Source organism: Pleurodeles waltl, chromosome 5, assembly GCF_031143425.1.
Source record: "Pleurodeles waltl isolate 20211129_DDA chromosome 5, aPleWal1.hap1.20221129, whole genome shotgun sequence".
Lineage (NCBI taxonomy): Eukaryota > Metazoa > Chordata > Amphibia > Caudata > Salamandridae > Pleurodeles > Pleurodeles waltl.
In genome coordinates, this window is record NC_090444.1 from 297,931,875 (window position 1) to 297,948,808 (window position 16,934).

Here is a 16,934-nt window from a genome sequence, read left to right on the forward strand (position 1 = left end):
CTAAGGAGGTATATCAGTGGGCTCGGATCGAAAGGATGGGTGCAAGGCGGACGTATAGAGTGAATGACAGAAATGGCATTCATCTTAGTTAAATGACCTTTTACACATTAATGTGGCCTAACTATAGCACATTAAAAATACACTTCTACACGTCATTGGAAACTCGTTTCAAAAGCAATTTATTTTAAATGAGTCTGCATATGTGAAATTGTGTGTTTAGGTGTATACTGCACATTGTTTATGACGCACTAAAATATAAATCCGTAAAACCCTGTTACATCTCTGGCAATGTATGGTTCATTGTTTCTATGTAAACAGCTCTAAAAGCCACCAGGACAATGTCAGCTAAACAAAAAAACTAAATAAATACAAGGTTGGATAACATGTATATGCTGACTTTGTCCCCTCTCCACGTCTCCAACAGCAATCTTTTCCTGCTGTTAAGGTTTTATATTTTCAGCACTAGTTCCATGTATTATTATACATATATATCACATAAATGCTTTATTTTGGAGGCTACATGTAAACATGCAGTGGCAGTCTACCTGGATGTAGCGATAAGGGGATTTGCGGTTTCCAGGACGACGCTGCACTCTCAGCTACTACCAGAAGGTGGAGGTGGATGCCCAGTAATGATAACCACTTCTCCCGCCATAGTGTCTAAGAGGGCGACCAGGCATTGATTGGTTGTGTGATATGGAATGTGACATGCAAGCGGGCGCTTATTGGCTCTGGTGCTCTGACAGAACCCTCCTCCTCCTCGCTGCTGGTTTCCCGCCAGTGCCGAGTCGCGCTCCGGGTGCAGATCCCGTGTGCTGCCGCAGCGGAGCCCGAGTCTAACGGCCGCCATGTCCCGTCAAAGCACCCTTTTCAACTTCTTCACCAAGTCTCCTCCGCCGCCCGGCCGCAGCAGCTCCTCTCCGACCGAGGCCTCTTTGCCCGGTCAAGGCAAGCCCGGCTCTTGCACTCCAAAGGAAGGGGCCCGCCAACATCGCCACAAGCAAGGAAAGCGGCCGGGGGCGGCCGCGAGCAAAGGGGATGCTGGAGGAAAGGCAGCGCGACCTTCCGCTCCCAGGTAACCGCGCCTTCCTGCACCACCACGCCCCTCCTTTCCCGGGCCTTTGCACATTGCGCCTCCGGCTGCAGCCCCAGAAGACTGTCCCTATTTGTATTAATGTGACTTGCACCCTGTTAGTTGCCACTCGCATACCACCACGATCTGGATGCCTGCCACTCTGACCGGGCAAGCAGACCCCTCCCACTGCACTCACCCTCCCTCACCCCCTTGGCACCGCGCAGAGTTTTGTGAGATGACCAGCTCCTCGTGCGGCCGTTCTCGGCTGCTGATTGCTCATGGCAGGGTACCCGGGATACACTTTCTCTCCTCAGACACGCTGGAAACAGGTCGGGGTGCTGAGCTCCAATAACATCGTGGCTTGTAAATGTGAACTCGTGTCTGGTCAGCCGTGGGAATGCTTTTTCTGGAAGTTCAAATAAACCCCTTGCTCCTGTGTTGGCCTCTCGCGGACATTTGAAATCTAATACATGAAGTACTGGCCAGGTGACGCCGCTAAGTGATTGTATCTTGGTTCTGACTGCACTGTAAACGCTGCCTCCGCTTACAGCGTAGAAAAAGTATAACGGACCCTCCTAGGAAAATGCTGCCCTGACCACATGTTGGGGAGGAAGTATAGTCAAATCCAAACACTCTCTCCTGCCGGAAACCTACACAGCGCGTTCTGGTACCTGCGAATTCGGTAGAAGGGTCCGTGCATGTTGAATGCCAGTAATGGCCAAGAGTATAGCATAAGAAAAAGCAAACGTTGACTTCTTGAAATGTACTAGACTTGCATGGCATGGAGGTCCAGTATTCCTCTTGGCACCATCGTGGCCAGCTGTAATGGCGTTACTGCTACTTCGATGTAGCATTCTGGTCAGTGTGAGGGCTGGCGATGCTACGCATCTGGCCAGTTGGCTATTCTACCAAAGTAGTGGACCTCTGATCTGAAGTAAATGAATTGAAAACTCGCGTAGTGGTTCTTGTAAGGTAAGACTGTATGCTGGAAATGAAGGCTAGCAGACAGGGACGTGAAACCGGCACATCGGTGCTGGTTGGAGAGTCCCCCTTTCAGGGGAGTTCATTCTGTAAGAGACGGAAGACTCTGGGGGCCCCTAACCACATTCTGCAGGGTGTGCGGGTGCTCCTCTTGGGATCTCAGGGGCACGACGTGCCCATCTTTTTTCATTAGAAGGAAAACAGTTCCTGTACTTTCTATGAAAATACAACTGACCCGGGAAGGTTGATTCCTACAGTGTTGAAATGCTTCAGCAGAAGTATTTTATTTATTTATTTGCATGATTAATTAAAATCTTAGAAAAAAGAACCAGCTAAATACACGATTATTGCAACTACACACTTATAAACTATCCTTGTGTTGCAGGCCTAATAACATGTAAAGGTCGCAAAAATGTGTTGAAGCTTACCACAGTTAAGATACTTTTACAGTGAAGATAGAAATTTAAGTCTGTAAAAAACTAAACTAAATATAAAATCTTCGTCCAAAGCTGAAAGTCTTAAACAAAGATAGGCATTGGCGATGTAATAATAAGAGAGCGCAAATTGTTCAATATCAATATTCAATTGTCAATATACATAATTACAGGAGAGCCCTGCAAATGACCAACCACTGAAGTGTAAGGCACGGGAGTCAGTCTCCTGTGCTGTGAAACCAAAAGAGGGACAAAAAGCTAAACAAACCTGCTTTCTTCAAAGAAATGTAAGTATGCGCCACTGGTTAATCTGCAAATATCAAGGGTGCTTGGAAGCCAGTATTGGTTTTAATTGATGGAATCACTTTGGTGACTACGATTTAGGTTTTTTGAGTGGGATTGCAAGGGAGTTACTCGTTCAGCTGTGAAGTGTGTGCTATTGAAGGACAATTAGAAAACAATTGCAATACATACAGGATGGGTATTACTAAAATCCATATTTTGGAAGCACTCTTCTATCTTAAACATTTGTGCGCATTTTGTAGCAGCTTATCTTATACTGTGTGTAATGGAAGTGTAAAATAATGGCTTACATATTCATAGTGCTTTCTTTAACAGACTGGGACCTCATAGCACAAAACTTGCACAAGCCACTACTCTCCACCGTACCAACCAAGATTCAGTTCCGTCAGTCTGATTACACACACATCTCTGCAGTGCATTAATAGAGGTTTCATCATGTACAATAGTGTATTTCCCACTGATTAACTTTACCTGTATTTATTCATTTAAGCTGTTATTTTTTTATTTTTTTTTTGCCACAAATTTGAAAGCCCCTCCACACTGACTCATCCTGCCCCCATTGCACGCAGCATCATAGTTCCCATAATTTTTTTTTCTGTTTTTTTTTTTTTTTTAGTGCACTTTGATCACTGATACTGGCGTAGACCTTTGCGAGTAACCAAGAAGTTAAAATTGATGGAGATTTGTATGTTTTGATGACTATCCCTATAAAAACATGGGTGCTTGGATTGTTTTGTTTAAGCTCATCCTTTTTCTTTGAGGCCCAGTAAACCTACAGAATTTTCTTGTGGCAACATTTTCGGAGCACCAGTGAACAACCAGCTGTGCCCCCTATTATGGATAGTGAGGGTAGTGAGCCCAGTTAAGTGTCAATATATGGATGTCCCTCACTAACCATACATTCAATTGCAACTACTCAACCTGGATGTTGATGTTATTACATAGTAAGGATTTTGATCTTTGCCCCAGTTGAACCGGTCTGCCAGTTTTGTGTGTGTGTGTGTTTTTTTCTTTTTTTAACACCTGCAGTCTGTTGATTTGTAGCCAACCTATTGAAATCACAACTGAGGATACTGTGGTCGTGCCATAATTTGGAACAGGAGAGTCACTTGTTATACTTTGGAAAATCATCATTATGAGTTCATATGGCACTTAGTAACTCCAAATACTCCTGCGTATTGCATACTATGTGTGTGACCAGGTGTCTTTGCGTGAGCTGGTTGGAGATGCTGATGTAGATCTTGTTGCCGTAGTAAAGTCTGGTGGTTATGCCTCTTGTGTGCATGTGTAGCCTTTTAAAAGTATTGTGAAGCATTCTGAGAACGAGGCAGCGGGATGCGGTTCCAGCGTTGACCTATTATTCATCGTGAGTTTGTCGGCTAGGATGATAGAGGTTTCCGATGTAGTCCGTGGGGGTGGGCGTGGGACCTAGTTCAAATGGCTGCCAGGATGAGGGTCATGGGGAGCTCTTACTTCTGAAGATCAGCATCTCAATTTTGTCCGTGTTGAGTTTAATGCAGTTCTCTGTCATCTGGTTGGTCACATTGGTCATGGAGGAGGAGAGGTTTGTCCTAGTGGTAGTGTTTGGGTCTGTGAGGGAGAGGATGAGCTGCGTGTCGTCTGCATAGGAGACAATGTTGATGCTGTGGGCCCTTATGATGCAGGTGGAGGAGTTCTGTGTACACATTGAACAGGGTTGGGCTGAGGTAATGAAACCTGGGGGGGGGGCTCCGCAGACTGTTTCTTGTGTTCGAAGAGGTGTAGGGGGGGGAAGGAGAGTTCCTCATTCAGTTCTGTTGGAGAGGAAGGAGGGGATCTATCTCGGGGCAGCCCCTTGAATTCCTAAATCTTGTATTCTGGTAGTGAGGATGCCATGGTAGACAACGTTGAAGGCTGCCAATTAGACGAGCAGGATGAGATGGGCGGCTTCACCTCTGTCCATGATGGACCAGATGTCATCTTTTGTTTCCAGGAGAGAGATTGCAACACTGTGGTTGCGGCGAAGTCCAATTGGCTAGAGTCCCAAGAGGTGGTGCTGTTCTAGATGGGCAGAGTTGTCTGTTGATCTTTCTCAGGACAGTTAAGGAAGGAGCTAGATGGGTTTGTAGTTGCTGAGTTCTTCTGGGTTTGCTTAGGTTTTCTTCGGTAGACCTGTGACTTCTGCTGGTTTCCAGCTAACCAGGAAGGTTCAGCTAAAGATAGATGAGTTGATGGTGGGGAGATTGGTGCTGATCAGTGTTCTTCCCAGGAAAATGATGAATAAAGTCCATTTGTTGAATTACTTAAATAGTTGAATTTATGGTTACCAAGGGACACCTGTATATTGATACCTTAGTTTAGGTGGACAGTCAAGCGTGTGGTGCTTCTATTTATTATTATTACTATTAGTACTATTACTATTAGTACTATTACTATTATTAAAATATATATATTTTTTTTACCAAACCCATAAATCATTGTTAAAATTCTGAGACAACACAGTCCTGTTGAGTTTCTAAAGTTTTTCCATGTTATTCCTAGCATAGTGCAGGTCTTCCTCTTTGAGTGGTGGACATGAGATGAAAGCCCAACTTGCTTGCCTTTGGTTTGGGACATTCTACTTCCTGGCTAGTATAGGGAGACCACTTTGGGTTCTTGGGTGAGCACATCCTCTGACTTGATGTCAACCCATCTTGCAGGACTGCAGTCAACCTCTGGTTTTTGAACCACCTCTGCATTATAAAATATTTTTGAGTGACTTGATTTTTGGACCAGTAGTCTTTGGCAGTTTTATCTGAGTCTCACAATAGTATGTTTGTGGAAAAAAGGCAATACAACTCTTGTTTTATGCATGTTTTTCCAGAGTGTCTATATTGTTACTACCACAGGAAAAAGACATTCAAGGTCCTTAGAAAAGTACTTATTTAAGGTGTTTGTAAGGACATTTTCTTTTGTTTTTTAAGCTGTTCTTGAGATTTTAACTTTTAGAGGGTATGTCATTAAAATACTTATGAAAAAACTTATTAATTGTGTTTAAATAGCAAAATGATGCACGTTATTGCATCCTTTATTTTATGTAACTAACTAAGTTTTAAATATCTGTTTGGACTTCTCTGCTGGTTGCAATACAAAAACAAAGACATTCTCTTTTTCCTGGAAAAGTAGAGTTTTACATCTAAAAAAATGTGACTCTGCCAGAGAACAACTGAGGTATGTATGGCAGTGAATTGAATTTCCCATCCATACTGACCTTTCACAAGTATTATGGTTGTGAAGTCCATGCAGAACAGCCCAGCAGCATAATCAGCATTGTGCTGTTTGCAAAGTACTTAAATGTCTGTTGCATAAGACTTACACTGCCCTGAAGGGGCAAAGGGAACAATGCAAAAAAGTACATATATTTTTTTTGTTGTGCTTGGGCCTCTCTGTAGTGTCTCCACCAAACTTTTTGCATTCACCCCTCCTATTATCTCAGCCTGTCTATGTTGTGTTTAGGACTCTGCACTTTACCACTGCTAACATGCTTGTGCCCTCTTTTAAACCATGATACAATTGGCTTGCACCCAGTTGGCACATTCAGTGTCCTTTAATTCCCTAGTTATGGGGTACTACGTGTACTCAGGCCTGTAAATTAAATGCTACTAGAGGGCCTGCAGCACTAATTGCGCTCCACACGTAAGTAGCTCTTTCAAACCTCTTTCAGACCTGCCATTGCAGCTTGTGTGTAGTTTTAAACTGCTGTTTCGACCTGTCAAAATGAACCTTTTTGCCAGGCATTTACCTTTCTTTTTAATACATATGTTACCTCTAGGTTTGGCTCTTAAACAGCCTATAGGCCAGAGTACATTGTTTTTAAAAAGATGGACATGTACTTTTACATTTTTACACGCGCTGATAGTGAACAACTCTTAAAGTTGTTTTTCACTACTGCAAGGCCTACCAGGGTTACCTATTTACAGTTAATAATTTATAACTTTTGTTTGGGTGCAGGTTTGAAATCTCTTGTTTGCTATCTAAGGAATTGTAATTTAAAATCCTCTTTAATGGTAAAGTCTACTGTTAAATCAGAATTCTGAAATGCCACTGCTCAAAAGTTGGCATTTTCATGTACTAACCACTGGTGCCTGTGTCCTGGGCCACATGACAAGGTGCAGTTGGCTTTTGGTGTATTTCTTCCAGACAGTTGCACAAAATCAGGACTTTCTTTTGGCAGGATGGGAGAGGCGGAGCTGTGCATAGTTCCACCTACACTTCAAAGAAGCATCTTCAGCCCATACAGAAAGACCGTCACACTAGCCTTTTGCCATCCCGGACATACTGGGTCCTGGGTAGGGGAAGGAAATTACGGAATCACATGTAGAGGAAATCTAGATGTTTTTCCACTTGAATGCTGGCATTGGGTATAAATGTTGGACCTGAGAGCCACTCTGCAGTAACCTGGACCTGTGGATACTACAGAAGAAGGACTGCCCGACTCTTTGAGGCCTGTCCTGCTCTCTGAGAAAGAAGACCTAACCGTCTCCCTTCATCCCAGGCAGAATGAGGCCAAGGGTCAGGTGGCTGACCGGGTCTGATTTACTGGGACACACAATCTCCATAGGTCTCGGTGCAATTATCCATCTGACCTGCTGCACTGGACCTGCCTGAGCCCCTCTGGCCTCTGCTAGAGTGACCTCCTGATCCCCAAAAGGCACCTCCCCAGGTCCTGGGCCCTTATTTGGCATCAGCACTCGACTGAAGAAAATAGGATGAATCCTAAAATTTTGGACTCTTTGCGCCCAAACCTGTTTGAGCTGAGATCTCGCTGCCCCGAGGACTGCCAATATCTGCCCTTCCAGGTACAGCATTTGCCCACAGCAACTGCCAACTCGAAGCTCCAGCAATGACCAACCATGGTGCCTGACATGATCTTTGCACTACGGCGAGAACTGCCTGTGACCCCCGGCCTGCACTTCACACTACAGCTACCACTTTCCGTGATGCTTTTCCCTCATCCTTCCGGCCTTCGCCACCGCAAACTGGACTCTTGGTGCTGGATTTTTTTTATAGTCTGGCTAATCTAGTCCCGGTATCTGGCCCACGCTCCATTGTGGTTGGCCTAAAATTAGCTTTTTCCCCTGGACTAGCACGACTTGACAAACTTGAGTGGCGCTTCATGATTCTGGGTGCTACACTTACCTAAATCTTTGAAACTGCATATTTCTGGTTCTACTGATTGAACTTTTGTCTTTTTTGGTCTCATTATTTATCACATTTTGCTCTTTTTCTAAATTGGTATTGGATTTTTCTTTTGGGTTTTTACTTTATTCCTGTTTTGAAGTGCTGCAGAAATACTTTACACATTGCTTCTAAGTTAAGCCTGACTGCTTTTGTGCCAAGCTACCTGAGGGTTAAACGCAGCTTGATTTTAGTGACTTGCATAGTTCAGCTTGGCAGGGATTGTGGCTGTTCCTTGCCAAGAGTTGCTGAGTTGGGCCACGTGGTGCCAGCCCTCTTCCTCAATCCTTGGATCCAGATTGGCAAGGTGCTCCAGCAGCTACGCAGTAAGTAATTTCTCCCTCGACAGCGATAGAGGGGTGGTCTCCTTGCTCAGACAGTGCTCTGTTGGTGCAGTCCACATGATGCGGTTGGGCTCACCTTGCTCACAGCCATTTTCAGGGTCCTAGGTGATGACCCTGGCTTACAAGGTAGTCAAGGCAATCCAGCACACAGGCTATAGCCCAATTGTTGAAGGGACAGGTTTCTCCCACCACACCTCTTGCACCACTCAACAGTACCCCCCACCCCCCTGGCACATGGGGTTGCTGAGTCACCTTGTCACACCAGTGACTGGCCAATTGATGCAGGGAAGGGTTTCTCCCGCCACAATTCTCATTCACTCAAAAGGTAGCCCCTCCTGTCATAGGGGATCGCTGAGTCACTTTGGCACACTGGCAACAGCCCAGTAGGTGCAGGTTTCTCCTGCTGCGTTCCTAAAGCTCAGTTTGCAGCAGCCCCTCGTCATGGATGCAGACCGACACAGGGGCTACAGCCTGATCAGTGTAGGGATTGATTCCTCGCAACTCGCACAGGGAGTCCTCACCCCAGGGATCCCTTCTGGGCCTTGCTTCCTCTAATGCTCTTCTCCATCACAGACAGGCACACACAGCATGGAAACAGAAATTAAACCTCAAGGTCTTAAAGCAAGGTTGAATTTGATGAAAGCATATTTTGGTCAAAATAATACACAACATAAAACACCAATTCTATTGTAAAGCATTTTACTGAAAAGCACTTTTTGAAAAATATAGTTTCCAGGGCAGGTGACCTTATCTTCCCTGGGCGACGTTCCTCCCCCCCCCCCCCTCTTCGACACACAGCATGGAGTCAAGCAGACTGGACCCCTAGTCGTGGTCACAGGCAGAAGTCTTGCCGAGCTTCCCCTCCTCACATATCCTGGCTAGCTGCTCACTAGAGGAGTGTTTGGGGTATCTGACCCCCCTGCTTATATTCCTTTTCCAGTCACAAAATGTAATTTAGTGTCTGTGTCTTGAGTCTCTGAAGGTTTATGTTCTACTTCTTTGAAATGGGCATCTTTCTCCTTTCTTCTTCCACCTGAAGGATGTCTGTTACAGGAGGCAGTACTCCAAAGCTTATTAACCCCCAGAAAGATTCATGGGAGTGATCAGAGTTCACAAGCGGATGTCCGCCACTGTGATTTGTGCATCAAATGGTTAATCCTGGTCCCTTAGCCATACTCTTTATGATTCCCTTATTAGCCCTAGCTTCCTCTTCCTGAGACGTGTCCAGGCTCCTTCCTTGTGATATGTCACTGAACCAAAGAGCCCTTTCAAACTCACAGGGAGACCCTGGCTCTACCCTCATCCAGTATGTGCCCCACCCAGCTTACAGGAATGCAGAATCCCTGGGGGGATTCCTTTACTCCTTATGTTTTCACTAGCTGGCCTGAGGTTCCTAAAATGGAACCCAAGTTCCTCCGTGTTATATACGAGTGAAGGCACTTTTGCACTCAGTGTTCAATCACAGCACACTCCACTGCCTAGTACTGTTATCCTCATGTATTATACTACCACTAGCATTCCCACATGTAGTACACACACTGTTTAGTACTGCAACCTCTCTACTGCACCAGATTATTTGAAAAGCACATCAAATCAGCACATGCACATTTACTGTGTGTGCACTTGTTAGAAAGAACTGGAAGGTGCCCTCCATGGTGAATGCTGTAAGGGGCTTTAATTCCTCATGAAGTCTAATCTCGTTCTATGCGTTCAAGTCCAGTTTTGAATTTTTTTTACCTCCTCTCAAAGCCAAAATAAGTTTATTAATGTTTGGGATCGTATATCTACTACCACTTTCTGATTCAAGATTTTAAGGTCCACACACATCTTTATTTGCCTTCTGATATATATATATATATATTTTTTCCTGTGATCACTATGGGAGGTATCTACCTGGACATTTCCATAGGCTCAGTCACCCCAGGTGAAGTCACGTTGTCTAGCATTTCCTTTACTGCAGCTCTCGCCATCAAGGGTATGCAGCGACATTCCTTGTGCTGTACAGGAATGGCATCAGGTTTTAAAATAATCTAGTGTGTGTATATATATATATATATATATATATATATATATATATATATATATATATCCCTTTCAGTTACCCAATATCTTTTCAAAAACCTCATGAGCATCATTTAATATATTATCTAGAGAGACATCATCTGTAACCATTTATCAGGGATGTGGAATTCCTATCGCCCGGGACATCTTGTTTGGGGTCAAGGGCAACAAGTTTTTATGTTTACTTTGTCCTTGGGACAAGTAGGCCCAACCCCCTGCAGCACAAACCCTTTGGCTGCTTGTTTACAGAGAGTGGCACTCTCTGCAGTTGAGGTAATGTGTTTCCAAAAGATAATGCTGTTCAAACTTGTATTTATGGTTCATTCTTTGAAAGCCTTCATTATTAGGGTGCGTGCTGTAAATAAATGTTTTAAGGTCACACTTCACTACTGACGTTGGTTCCAGTACAAAAAAAAAAAAGTGTACACACGTTTGAAAAGTTTAGGCTAAGAGGCTAAGTATAATGTTCCCAGAATGCTCTCTGATTATATGCAAATGAAGTGTCATTTAGTAAAATGTGTTGATGCATGCTAGTATTTCCCAAAAATATTTCTAATGGAAAATCAGTGTAACCATTTTCAGCACGATTATGGGAAGCATGAAAATAAACAAACACTGACAAAGCCAACTGACCAGACATATTTTTATAAGTCTTTTAGTTTCATCAATGCGTGTCTTGTTTTGACATGGCTTTTGTAACACTTTATTGTTGTGGGAGCTACCAGGCCCTCAACATTGTAACAAACATTGGCAAAACCCCCCCAAAAAGTTTTTGAACTCTTAAAGCACACGTTGCCACCAGCGGCATAACAAAGGCCCCGCAGCCGCCCTCCAGGGGGCCCCTTCAGCACAGCACCTGCCCTGAGTGAGTCTGGAGAGGGGGCTCCTCCATGTTCTTTGCAAAGGGGCACCCTCCAGTTTTGTTACGTCACTGATTGCCACTGTAGTTCCTGACACTGAACAAAACTACTTTGAGTGGCAATATGCTCCTTGTGGAAGAGCAGAATGTGATCACTCACAGTAAAGCCAGCCGAAAGAGAGAGAAATAGAAGTTTAATAAAAACAAAATGTATTTGTTAACGCCAGACCTAATTAGGGACCAAGACCCACATGTAGGTAGCTTTTTGCATGTCGCAAACAGCGACTTTCGCTGTTTGCGACGTGCAAAAAGCACATTGCGATGCAGAAACCCAGTTTTGCGATTCAGTAACCTGGTTACCGAATCACAAAACGGGTTTGCGACTCGCAATTAGTAAGGGGTGTTCCCTTCCTAATTGCAACTCGCAGTGCAATGTAGGATTGTTTTGTGACCGCGGGCGCAAACCAATCGCAGTTTGCACCCATTTCAAATGGGTGCTAACACTTTCGCAAAAGGGAAGGGATCCCCATGGGACCCCTTCCCCATTGTGAATGTCACTGTAAAAAAAATTCCGAGCAGGCAGTGGTCCTACGGACTTTTTACCGAAAGCTCTCAATTTTGATGCAAACTCATCTATTGATTCCCCAGCCCCTTGTGAAAATGTGTAAAATTTTATATTGATTCAAGACCAGATTTACTTCTTTTGCAAATCTACTTTCAAGACGTTTTTTAGCTTTCTCATACACATCTCCTATGGGATTTCCATTAACTTCAGTAAGTAGCTATTGGTAAGTATTTAAAAATATTTTGCCCCTCCTTTCCCAAGGGATTTAAAAGTAATGCCTTTTTCCTTGCTGCACTAAACCTCTGACCGCCTAATGCTTCAGTGTAGGTTTCAAGCATATTTATCCAGTCATCCTGTTCCAGGGCTCAAAAAATCTATTCAACCACTCTATGGCGAGTCATTATTGATCAGGTTGAGTTATTTTTAGGACTTATTCGCCCCTTCTGATGAGTTGAAAAACAGCAGGTGCTACTTTCAGTCAAAAAGTGGAGGAGCAATAAAATACTTCTTTAAATGTTGTTCTTGTATTTCCCATTTGCTCCTTTCACAGACGGGGGGTCAAAAGTCAGTTTGTCTTACAATTAATTTTCGTTCTGACTGCAGAGTTCCAGGACTTTGTAAGGTGAAGTGTGACCTGCTGTTTAGAGTGTAAAATAAAATAATATAGGGTGTCTGTGTTTTCCTAACACACATTTAGATGACTAAGTCAACTGTACAAACATTTCAAAATCTATTTCACTAGGTGTGAAAGCCCATTTTTTGTATTTCTGTGTTATGGAAAAAGTATTTTAATCGAATAAAAACAAATCAGAATACTTGACATGTTGATGCGCAGAGGATATGTTTTCTGAAACCCCATTTTCACAGATCGTTAATACAATAAATAGTTTTATCAGTAAAGATGCAAGTTAGTAGAAAGGGTTTTGGCATTTCTTGGAAATTTACTGTTTGTAGATGACAATATGCTACCACATCATGGTTTATTAAAAGCGAGTGTTTAAACAAACTGAGAAACATTCCTGCCAATGGCAATGCTGTTGGTAAACTAAAAGCAAGTCGTGGGTCATGTGGCCCCTATATGTGGACTAGATTCTTGAGATACATGCAGCAAACTTTAGTCGTCTTAATCAAACAAAAGAGGTTTTTTGTACTGTAGAAGTACTGAGCTCACATATCTGAAGGTGCAATCATATGTGAGAATAAAGAAAAAGGCCACTTTGTAAACTATTTGCCTGAAATCACACAATTTGAGACCCATTTAAGGGTCAAGTACATTACAGTTAGCTTGGTTAAATTATTCAAGTTACTCGACCTGCAGGTCTAGTTACATTTTAAAGCTTTGTTGAGGCCTGCATTATATTCCTAGAGGGCCTGGTTGGGTAAAAGCAAGGGAGGTGATTACGGCATTTATAGATTGCATTGTCTCTTTATGAATCTCAATTTGCTTAAATAATATGATTAATCACAAGTGAAATTTGAAGGTTGATGCCAATTTAATCTAATTGAATGTACTAAAACACTTGCCTAACTTGCTTGTGAAAATCTGTAGTAGCTCTACTTCCAACATATATTACACACTGTGAAATGTTACTCTGAAGATACTGCATTTATAGTATTATAAAGGGTGTGCTTTTCAGTGTCTATGATTTTAAAGTGTGTGCCTATCACCGTTCACATTAATTTCTGGTGTACACGTAGTAATTGGTAAGCATATCACCATGTGCAACGTTAATGATACTACAAAGGGTGTGCGTGTCATCATTAATTTCTGATCTCCATGTACGCAGAGGAAATGGTGTGCGCATCACCGTATGTGTTGTGCAGTGCCTATAATGTTTAAGAAGGGTGTGCTTGTCACTTAACTTTTTGTTCTGTTGAACGCAAAGGAAGTGGTGTGCACATCACCGTACACTGCCCAATTCAAAATGGCTCCTATGTCGCGCACATAGAATTGTGGGATGTCAGGAGTGGTGTCGGTTTCCCCAACAGCAGAACACGTGTGGCTAGTAAAGGTGCTTGTGGTGAGGCAGAGCGTGTATGATTGTAGAAGCTGCTCTCACTCCAGAGTAAAAGTTCACTATACGAGTGAGGACCCTCTATGCTTCTAATGTCTCTTGTTGGCTTTTAAATGGGTCTTCTATTCACCGGCCATCCGATGCGACAGGAGTACCCCTTTAACCTTCCTGCCTCCGCTTCCTCTGTAGGCATTGGTTCAGTGCTGGATCTGAGGTTGTAGGCACAAAGACTGGAGACTTTTTGCCAAATTCTTGTAGCCCAAATGAAGTGATGACATGATCTTTAAAGAGGTAAGTGCCAGATTATTGAGTTTAATGCCCCACAACCGAAGCGCAGCCTCCCTCAGTCAGTCCTGCTAATCAACTGACATCTTGGAATTCTGTGCTCCACCTTACAGAGACTGAACACTGTACATTCGTAGCTCTCTGGCAACACCTAAGCCCATAACGGTTCATAATGTAATTTTCCAAAACAGCTTTTGCAGTAACAGTGTACGAAAGTGGATCATTATTTGGGTGGACAAGTGTCGGCTGCAAAAGATAAGGCAACCACCTGCTAGATGTCACACAAACCAAATAAAGTAAAATCTGTGCTCTATCTCCGGTAATGTGACGGAAAGCAGGCAGGCTTAAATCAAAGGCAATGTGTACCGTATTTACGCAGTGCATGAATAGCAGAAAAAGCCATACAAAACACAATAAAACTCCAATACCAAGCCTAAAATAAAGAGAGAAATGATATGAGAGAAATACCAAAGCATCAAAAATCCATTAAGGGACCCGAAGAAGCGATTTAAAAACAAACAAAAAAAAGTATCTAGTGGTGATTGCCACTGGGCAGTTAGTTAGGACCTAGTTTCTATATAAAATGTTTTTTTTTTTTTTTTTTTTTTTTTTTTTTTTTTTTACTTGCCTATATCTTTGGAGCGGATTGACGAGTCTTCATGAAACTTAAAAAAAAAAAAAAAAAAAAAAAAAAAATTCCCAGTTATGCCTGTTGCTGTCTGGAAAGTTTTGGGGTGATCTGTTGAGGGGGAGAGGGTATGTGGGATGAGAGAAAGGGGGTCCCAAAACACATTTTCCCCATTCATTTTCCATAGGGATTTTGAACAGTGATAGCGCCAAAACTACTTACATCAAAAAAAACAAAAAAAAATATATATATATATATATATCTCTCTCTTCCTGATCTCGTGCTGATGGGTGCTTATGATTGATATGCAGGGGGGGGGGGGCTCCTCAGGGCTGTAATTAAATATGCGGTGGGTGTGTCCCCTGCTGCCCTGGGGATCACCACCTCCTTGGGACATACATAAAACAATAGCGAAGCGAGTCTGTTTTGGACCCCCTTTATCCCCAGGGATCACCAATTCCCCAGGACTATGATTTTTGAGGAGGGGTGTGGGGGGAGCCCCTTGTGGCCCTGGGGACTGCCAACCCTCAAAGCTGGCTCCTGCTATGTCCTAAGGTGCCCACTCCTGGGACATAGTTGTTTGCTGTGGCTTGGGTGCAGCTCTGAAGCTAGAGCCAAGCCACAGAAAACATTTTTGTTTTTTTACAGTGGGACCTGTTCAACATGTCCCGCTGTCAAAAACAAGCTTTCATCCCTGTCCCCTGCGTGCATGCATGGAACATAGATGAAATGCTTCAGCAAGGAGGGATTGCTGAAGCACTGGCACCGGGAGGAAAGCCCCAAGTAATTTCCAGTGGTGCCAGAGAGCCCATAAAGGGTATTTTATTAAAACCGTAAAAAAAAAAAAATAAAAAAAAAATATATAGGGATCGCAAGGGGGTAAAAGAAGCTATAGCTCAGTGTGAAGGTCACAGACCTTCACACTGAGCACTAGGGTTAGTTTAAAAAAAAATATATATTTTTTTTAAATTGAGCAGAAATATCTAATTTGAAGTATATCATACATCAAAGCCTAAAAACTCTTGTTCCCTCGTTCTTTCAGTCTTTCTCCCACTCAAACGCTCAGACCCTTAAACACACACTCAGACCCTCACGCACCCACTCAGCCTCGTGCGCGCACACAACCCCAGTCAGACCCTCACACACCCTATCACACCCACTCAGACCCACTGACCTCATACACCTCCTCAAAGACCCACTCAAACACTGATGCATCCACTAAAACACTGATGTACGCACTCTCAGACAGGCACACTCGCAGTCACACTCACCTGCCAGATACACCCTCTCACACCTATTCAGACACCCAGAGAGGTGGCGGCGGGCAACTTCTGGCACGCACTGCCAAAGGGCCGTGTACAGTATGGGGTGGGGGGGTTGCAGGGATGTGGAATTCCTATCGCCCAACTCCCGGGACATCTTGTTTGGGGTCAAGGGCAACAAGTTTTTATGTTTACTTTGTCCTTGGGACAAGTAGGCCCAACCCTCTGCAGCACAAACCCTTTGGTTGCCTGTTTACAGAGAGTGGAACTCTCTGCAGTTTAGGTAATGTGTTTCCAAAGCACATTGCGATGCACAAACCCAGTTTTGCGATTCGTTAACCTGGTTACCGAACCGCAAAACGTGTTTGCGACTCGCAATTAGGAAGGGGTGTTCCCTTCCTAATTACGACTCGGAGTGCAATGTAGGATTGTTCTGCAAACGCTGGCGCAAACCAATCGCAGTTTGCACCCATTTCAAATGGGTGCTAACACTTTCGCAAAAGGGATTCCCCATTGTGAATGTCACTGTAAACATTTTTTCAGAGCAGACCACTGCCTGCTCTGAAAAAATGAAACGTTTCATTTTTCGTTTTTGTAATGCATCTCGTTTTCCTTTAAGGAAAACGGGCTGCATTACATAAAAAAAAAAACAGCTTTATTGAAAAGCAGTCCCAGACATGGTGGTCTGCTGTCTCCAGCAGGCCACCATCCCTGTGAGGGCCGCCATTCGCATGGGGGTCGCAAATTGCGACCCACCTCATGATTATTCATGAGGTGGGCATTTGCGAAGCCCTTGCGAATCACAGATGTTGTCAGGGACACCATCCTACATTCGGATTTGCGACTCGCAAATTGCGACTCGCTCTGACTCGCAATTTGCGGGTCGCAAATCTGAACCTACCTACATGTGGTCCCAGATTCTTAAA

The 16,934-nt window shown here is 43.6% G+C and overlaps 1 protein-coding gene across 1 annotated transcript in view; it reads left to right on the forward strand.

Moving 5' to 3' along the window:
- Positions 1-748: 748 nt before the first annotated feature.
- The window catches only part of MSH6 (mutS homolog 6), a 162,680-nt gene continuing 146,494 nt past the window's right edge, over positions 749-16,934 (forward strand). The window contains exon 1 of the mRNA XM_069234038.1: positions 749-1,075. Coding sequence (XP_069090139.1) covers positions 849-1,075 — 227 coding nt within the window. The 5' untranslated portion in view covers positions 749-848. The remainder of the gene's footprint in view (positions 1,076-16,934) is intronic.